Genomic DNA, 8,876 nt, shown 5'->3' on the forward strand with positions numbered 1-8,876 from the left:
GGTTAATAGAACAAGATAAAAAGATGAAAGAAAATGGAAGAGAAGTTTGTTTTGCAAAAACACTTGTAGAGCATGTGGGTATGAAGAACCTGAAGTCCTGGACGAATATAAACCAAGGTGCCATTATTCTTTCTAGACTTCTCCAGAGTCCTGACCAGGAAGTTGCAAACAAAGTCAAAGTTGGACTGAAAAGCCTGATTCCCACATTGGAAAGAAACAAAAATCCTAGCAAAGGAATAGAAACTTTGCTTGAAAAACTGACTGCATAGGTGGACACAATTAAAAACAATAAGGAGGGGCCAGCAGTTGGTGTGATGGTTAAATGGTGGCCTTCCATGTGACTGACCATAGTTTGAGTCCCAGACCCAGTGGGTTGAAAATCATGCCAGGCACGTGTGCATGTGTGTGTGCATGCATGCATACCCACAATCCTGAGAGGGCAGGGGAGGAGAAGGGACTGTGATGTGGTCACACTCCTGTGGGGAGTGATTTCTCACTTTCCCTCTCTCTTTCTCTGTCTCTTTCCTGTGAGTGCACAGGATCCATGGCAAAAACCTAACAAAAAGAACAAGAAGGAATAATTTTTCCTCTCTTCTGTTCTTTTTTCCCAGAGCAAAAAAGAAGGGCTGGGGTGCTCTGTATATGTTTTTCTTGACTCTGTTTAGATTCTTGTGTGAGAATCTATAAAGTTGTTTCTACAATTTTTTAAAAAAATAGATATATTATATTATATGAAGACAAAATTAAAGCCTAAGATATGTATCAATTTTTATGATTATACTACCTTAACTTACTTTTTCAATTAATTATCTAGATCAGTACTATCTTTTAATTTTTAAAGAATTATTAATTTAATTTAATTGTTTTTCAATTTGACCAGAGATAGAGAGAAAGAAAGAGAGAGAAAGCAAGCCACCAGGTCTGACACTCAAACTGTGGTTGGCCATGAAGAAGCCCAGCACCTTAACCACTACACCACCTGCCGACCCCTAGATCAGTACTATTCAACAGAAGTTTTTGTGACAATGGAAATGTTCTAATCTGTGCTGCCCAATCTCATGGCCACAATTCCATGGCTACTGAGTACTTCCAATAACTCTATGCTTTTCCTTTTTTTGAGAGTTTTTTTATTAGTTTGTTTTTTGCTATATGGTGCATGTGCTCGACAGAGAGACAGAAAGAGAGAGAAACCAAGAAATTACCCCCTCACCCCCAGAACGGACACAGAGCAATCTCTCCTCCTCCATTCTCTTGGCATTTTTGGCACGTATGCACACACATGCGTGTCTGGAATGACCTCAACCCACCAGGTTTAGGACTCGAACTGTGGTTGACCACGTGGGAATCCAGTGCCATAACCACTATGTCACCTGGTGACCCAGAGGAACTGAATTTTTACTTTTAGTTAAATTTAATCTATTTAAATTTAAAGGTAAATAGTCAAAGATCTATCTTGCATTGTAACAGATGAGAGTGTGCTTACTGGAAACAAAACAAAACAACATAAAACCCACACTTTTAGAATTTTGGGACCAGCAGATGGCAGATGGTTACACTGCTGGACTCTCTGGTAGTCAACTGAGATTTGGGTCCCAGACGTAGAAGCTTGGAACTCTCGCTGGATGTGTGTGCATGCATGCCCAAAATCCCAAGAGGAGAATGGAGGAGAAGGGATTGCAACGTGGCCATCTCCCCAATCAGAAAGTGATTTCTCACTTTCTGTCTCTTGGGCAAGCACAAATACCCTATAACAAAAATCTCTCTCAAAATTTTTTTTAATTTGAATCAGTGTTTCTCAAACATGACCCCCAGCCATATCTCTTTTAACGGATAAATGATATGAGGCCAGCAGGCAGTGTGGTATTTGGGACACTGGACTCTCACCATGGTTTAAGTCCTAGACCTGGCATCTTGCTTTCTCGCTTTCCTTTTCTCTATCTCTGTTTCACTCTAGTCATATTAAAATTAATTAATTAATTAATTAAATGAATAACTTTTTATAAAAAGGATAAAAGCTATGAGGGACTGTCAACATTGACTTATTATTTATAACATAATAAAAATCATTTTATTATAATGTTACTTAAATATATACAAACATAAAATTAGGTATTATCTTATGCTTACAACTTTTCCATAATTAAAAAATCAAAAAAACTTTAAAGTGGTACAAAATCAATATAATTCTAATGATAATTGCTTTATAAAATTTTAAGCTTTAATTTTTTTTTTTGAGAGATTTATGCTATAGGGCATGTCTGCTTGCCATAGAAACAGAGAGACAGAAAGCAAGAAATCACCCTAGGAAGAAATAACCACACCACAATCCCCTCTCCATTCTCCTCTTGGGATTTTGGGCACACATGCACACGTGCCGGCATGTGTTTTAAGCCACAGGGTCGGGGACTCAAACTGCAGTAGATTACATAGGAGTACAATGACATAATCATTATACCATCTGCTGGTCCCAGTTTTAATTTCTTTATTAAAAACTCACTTTAGAAAAACACTGGTCTAAATGAATCCCAGAGCCCCTTCCAATTCTGATATCATTGATTTTTCTGGTTCTTTATTACCAGAATTTTTAATAAGAAAATTAGTTGTAAGCATGTCTCTAACCAATGTGTACTACAATATCTTAATAAAAAGAAAAGTTATTTGGTTAGGTTGCTCTTTCTTTTAACTATGGGTTCTCAATGAGAGCTCTTCACTTTAATAATCAATAATCATATTCGTTTTAAAAGAAACAACTGTAGAATATCAGAGTTTAAAGAAATGTTCAATCGGGACCAGCAGTTAGCATAATGGCTATGTCGCTGGACTCCCATGTAGTCGACCGAGGTTTGCGTCCCGGACCCGGGTGCTTAAAACTCACATCGGGCGCGTGTGCGTGCGTGCCCAAGATCCCGAGAGGAGAATGGAGGAGAAGGGATTGTGGTGTGGCCATACCCCCTGGGGGGTGATTTCTCGCTTTCTGTCTCTCTGTCTGGCGAGCGCACGCGCCCTATAGCAAAAAAACCTTTCCAAAAAAAAGAAATGTTCAATAGTTTCTATGGATTTCTGTGGACAATGCACTGTAGATCGATATACATATTAATATTTCTGTTTCTTTGTAATGATAATCTTCATAGCAAACAAATATTTCCAGTTCATCTCCAAATATTTCTACATTCATGTAATTTTATTTTCTTTTAAAAATGTGTAAACGTGCACTGCTCAAAAAGTAGACAGAACTCTTTTGTGAAGAATTTTGTTTCATTCATATTATCACTAGTGACTGATATCATCTAATAATCATACAGTGGTAGAGTGAAGTAAATGATTATACTATCATATATTCAAACTTTGCATGTATTTTATGGAGAATATTCTGTACATATAAAGTAAATAAAGATAAATACATACTGTTAAGATTGCAGAGTTCTGAAATTTATTATCTGGGGATAAATTAACATGGCCTGAAGAATAAGTAAATTTTTTATCAGGAAAACTTTTCATAGAAATTGTTGCATCAAATGCTTCAGTGTATCCATATACTTGAATTACAATATTTTCAGATGCTCCAACACGAATTACTTTGGGTGCTGAAATGACATAGCTGTTGAAACAGGAAAAGAGATGATTCAGAATCTTCATATAATGTATTTTCTTATACTTCTGATATTTTTTCTCTCTTTACGAATCAACTTAAACAGATATATTTCCTCAACTTAAAAATTATATGTAAAAATTTGTCATCTATAATAATTTCAGCAGCGTTTCCAAGAAGAAATAGTTTGGAATTAAGACCTGAGAAATATACCTGGAGGCTTAGTTTATGCTTAGAAAGCTAATAATACCATCTTCTCTTAGCCACTGTAGTCCAGTTGATCAGAACATCAATATTTTTTGCTCAATAAGGAAAAAGCAACATAGGAACCAGTGATTAAATTTCACCTCTGCCATCTGCTAGCTGAGGCTAAAATAACTTAAGTGTAAAAATATCCACTTATTTACCAGACTGTGGTAAGGATTAAATTAGAACATGTATATGACAGTGCCTAGCCTAACTAGTACTCAATGAACATTAAAATTAATTAATTTCAGAAAATTATTGAGTTTTTCCATGCAAAAATACATTATGACTAATAGTTAAATGAAAGTAATCTTAGAAATACTGTGTTGTATTAGTGAGTGGATTAAGAAAAGGATAGAATACAAATGAGCTGGGGGATGCATTTGAAAATGATAGTAGTAACAGATGTTCTTAAAAAACAAATAATGCGGGACCAGCAGTTAGCATAATGGCTATGCCGCTGAACTCCTATGTAGTTGACCGTGGTTCAAGTCCTGGACCCAGTGGCTTAAACTCACGCAGGGCGCGTGTGTGTGTGTGCCCAAGATCCCAAGAGGAGAATGGAGGAGAAGGGATTGCGGCGTGGCCATCCCTTCTGGGGGGTGATTTCTCACTTTCTGTCTCTCTGTCTCTCTCTATCTTTCTGGTGAGCACACATGCTCTATAGCAAAAAGCTCTAAAAAAACTCTGGTGAGCACACATGCTCTATAGCAAAAGGCTCTAAAAAACCCCCAAAACAAAATAATGGTTTTTTTTTTTCTTAGCCCTTTTTTCAAGTTAATTTATTTATTTTTACATTTTTTCACGAACATTTATGTATCAAAAATTTTTTTTGCTCATACTCTGTAGATCTTGACAGTTAATAAACAGCTTTCAAAATTTCAAAATACTGAATTTTAAAGATAATGTTCAAAATATTTCTTGTAATTTTCTTTAATTTTGTTTATGACTCTATAACAGCAGAAACAGTATGGTTTTAAATAACTTCGAGAAAATATTTACATGTCAACTACTCAAATTGTTGAAAAGCAAATGCCCAGCACACAAGTCACACATAAACCTTCTCAATTCAGCCCTGCCTACCAAAGTATTCCATGATATACCATCTGCTAGCAAAGATCAGTCTCTTTTTCTTCATTCTATGTCTTTCTCAATATAATCCTCTGGTGTGGTTGCTCTTTTCTAATTTCTACTGATTACAATGCTGAGCTGGAAAAGTCCAGGTTATTTTATGTTATAAATTCTTTCATGTATCTTTTCTAATCCTCTCTGCCAGGCAGAACTATTTATAGTGCCAGGCCATCTTTCTAAGAGCTTCTATTGGCTTACTTGAGATTGACCGTAGTTTCATAGTTTTCTGATTGATCTTCAGATACGACATTCCAGTCAAAGCCCTGTCCAATAATGAGTATTTCCAATTTCTGATTCAATACAACAAGCAGTATTTAATTTATGCAAATAACCCTTCTACTCCCAAATAGTTCCAATTCAAGAGGGGTCAGGAAGGAAGAAAAGTTTATGTTTCCATTTAAAGAAACAAACAAGAAAATTATTTTAACAAATTGCTGATGTTATTGATCATCAATGGTAATTGTAATAATCAAAGTTGATCACTTTACATACAAACTCTTCTCATCTTTTCAAGTCAACCATGTAGATGCTATTATTGTTCCTAATTTACAAGTGATGGAAGGTTAATTTGACTAAGGTCATATGGCTCATAAGTGAATGAGGCAGAACTTTATATTCAGGTCTTTTCAGTTTTTATATCTACTGAAGTCAAAGCTACAAGTTCACAATCACAGACTTCTTTCACTTTTATTTTTTATGTGATGAATGCAAGAATGGAAGTCAATCTATACATGCTTTTGAAATACAAATTTTTAAATGTGTGATTTTTCATTTTTTTATTAAATAAAACATACAAATATAAACTAGAGTATTAACTATATATCACAAACCTGGATTACTAACAATTATGACAAAAATGTGAATAGTGAGAGCTATGTATGTTATTACATGGAAAAAAGAAGTATGTTTCAACCCCAAATGGCATGTGAATGACTAATTCAAGTGACTCAACAGGCTTGGGGTACTGCCACTACCTTACCTGGCAGAGTCATTGCAGGCTCTTGCCAACATTATGACATTTAAAAGGTCTTCAAAAAGCAGTAGGTCTTTAGTAACAATGGAATTAATTTGACAGCAATTAAGCCCTTTAAAGTATCTGGCAATTCAGGACAACTAATTTGGATGCGCTTATAGACAAATTGTAAAAGAGGAAAAAGAATCTTGACTTTCCATCATCTGTACTCCCCTTACCCATACTCTAAGCAGGCAACAGAAAAAAGAGAAAAGTTCAGCTTTGATGGTAACAAAACAGATTTACTGAAACCTTGTGTGTTAGGCACCATTCTAACCAATTTATGTATCTAAATTCATTGTGTTGCTACAATCGCTCATATTATTACTATCATTTTAAGATAGGAAACTTTGGGCTACTTAATTTGCCCGAAGATCACACAGCTAAGAAGTTATAAAATCCGAAAATGAACCTGAACAACCTGTTTACTTAATTAACACTTACTTTAAACTGTTTTGCTAAGCTGAATTGACCAATAATTTTGCAATCAAAAGAAATTTAGAGATAACAAACAGTATTAATTTCAGTGTTCTTTGAAGCTTTGTGTTTTTCAATTGCATATTGTATCAATTTTGAATTGTCTATGTGGAAAAACATAAAATATTTGTTTAGAAGCCCTTAAAAGGTGGTCCTGAAACCATACAGACTGTTCTTTATAGATTTATCAGTGACACAATCCATCCATTCAAATACCTTATTTTCTTTCAATAGCTGCAGCGAATCAAGGTACTGAGCTTGCAGAGAAGCAAGAATGCTACTTTGGCCTATTTCTGGAATGTTTTTACCCCAGATATTTGCATGGCTTTTTAAAAATTTAAGTTTGGGGCCGCCAGGTGGTATGGTGATTAAGGTGCTGGACTCCCACATGGTCAACTGCGTTTCAAGTCCCAGACCTGGTGGCTTGAGACTCACACCAGGCACATGAGCTTGCATGCCCAGAATCCCAAGGGAAGGATGGAGGAGAAGGGGTTGCAGCATGGCCATACTCCCTGACGGGTGATTTCTCACTTTCTATCTCTCTCTGTCTCTTTGGCTAGCGCATGTGTCCTATGGCAAAAATCTCACTCAAAAATAAATAAATAAATAAACATTTCAAGTTCATTTATTGAGGAAGGGAGAAAGACAAATACTCTCGAAAGGATTTCTTGGTGATCCTTTCTTAATGACTTACCTCAAGCCTTTCCCAACCAGCCAGGGTCCTAGGTATGCACGTGTGTGGTACTGCATACAAGTTGACAGAGAAACTGAGCCCTGATCTTCCATACAGCTTCCAGCACTGCAAAATGTTATGCTACTACTGTGCCACTGAGGTTTGGCCAGTATTTGCATGGCTTGCTCCCTCACTTCCTTCAAGTTGCTTGACTGTCACCTCCTACAGAGAACCTTTCCTGTCTACACTTAGTGTCTCTTCATTTCTTTATCGTCTTATTCTTTATTTTTCCTTCATAATACAAATTACTATCTGGCTTTACTTATTCTTTCATTGGTTCATTCATTCATTATTTTATTCACTTTGACTACTAGTAATCTAGCTGTACTAATTGTCTTTTACTGGGACCTTACTAGTAATCTAGCTGTACTAATTGTCTTTTGCTGGGACCTGCAGATGGTCTAATGGTTATGTTTCTAGACTATTATGTTGCTAGACTACCATGTAGTTGACCACGACTCAAGTCCTGGACCTGATGGCTTCAAACTCACACCAGGTGCGTGTGCATGAGTGCCCAAAATCCCAAGAGGAGAGTGGTGGAGAAGGAACTGTGGCATAGCCATCCCCCTATGGAGGTGATTTCTTGCTTCCTGTCTCTCTACCGAGCGCACACACCCTATAGAAAAAAATTTCTCTAAAAAAAATAGTTATTTTAATTGGCTTTTACCATCTGCTCTATGCTCAGTGGCTGTCACACGGTAAGTACTCAGTATTTGTTGAATCAATCAATTAATTATTTAAAGTGATTACTATGTTGAAAATAGTGTGTTCTTACCTTTTCAGAGAAAATGAAGAGATCCTTTTCATTAAGGGCCACTATAGTATAGTAGAAAGATTTAAAAATAACTCGAGCCAAGAATCATGGGACACGAGTTTTAGCCCTAGTTCTACCACTAATTTGAAGTCACTTAATCTCAATCTCTAAATTTCAGCTGCTTGCCTTTCAAGAAGAAGTGAAAAACTACCTAAATAATGAGGAGATTGTGGCCATCTCAGATTAGAGATGGGAATAAATGTGATAAAAATTTATGATATCTGACATATATAAATTTATATTTAAAATACTTACATGTGTATATTTACAGTAAAATGAAAAAATTGAGGTGTAAACAGGAACTATTAATAAAAGTCCTGCTTCTGTCTATCTCTAGCATAGACAATCATTTCCTCTATCTGGATTTATCCTCAATGTAAAACAAGTAGGTAGGTTTAAGTAGATAATTTCCACTTATTGTTCAGCACTTAAGTATTCTTTCTATTGGGTCAGTGGGAAAGTTGTGATGTATTTTTCTGGTTTTCAATGCAAAAATGCTTCATGACTTTTCCAATGACCTAATAGATATGCAAACACTCTTTTTAAGACATGGTTTAAAATGCATAGTATATCAATAATGACATTAAACATTGTAAAGAATCATAAAGGGGGTTAGCTGGTGGCATGCTGGCTAAGGTAGCTGGATCTTACATGGCCAACTGCTCAGTTTGAGATCTGGACCCTGCGACTTGAGCTAAGGTAGCTGGATCTTACATGGCCAACTGCCCAGTTTAAGTTCTGGACCCTACGACTTGAAAAAACCACTGAGCACATATATATGTGCATGCCCAAAATCCCAAAAGGAGGGGAAAATAAAGGCGAAGGGATGGCTGTGTGACCATGACCATGCTCCATGGGGGGGGGGGGCCCTCTC

General features: G+C 36.2%; 1 protein-coding gene across 1 annotated transcript in view; it reads right to left on the reverse strand.

Moving 5' to 3' along the window:
- Positions 1-8,876, reverse strand: part of C5 (complement C5) — a 116,453-nt gene that overhangs the window by 106,895 nt on the left and 682 nt on the right. The window contains exon 2 of the mRNA XM_006155491.3: positions 3,406-3,598. Within this exon, the coding sequence (XP_006155553.1) occupies positions 3,406-3,598 (193 nt within the window). The remainder of the gene's footprint in view (positions 1-3,405; positions 3,599-8,876) is intronic.

This window comes from Tupaia chinensis, unplaced genomic scaffold, assembly GCF_000334495.1.
Source record: "Tupaia chinensis unplaced genomic scaffold, TupChi_1.0 Scaffold000455_1, whole genome shotgun sequence".
Taxonomy (NCBI): domain Eukaryota; kingdom Metazoa; phylum Chordata; class Mammalia; order Scandentia; family Tupaiidae; genus Tupaia; species Tupaia belangeri.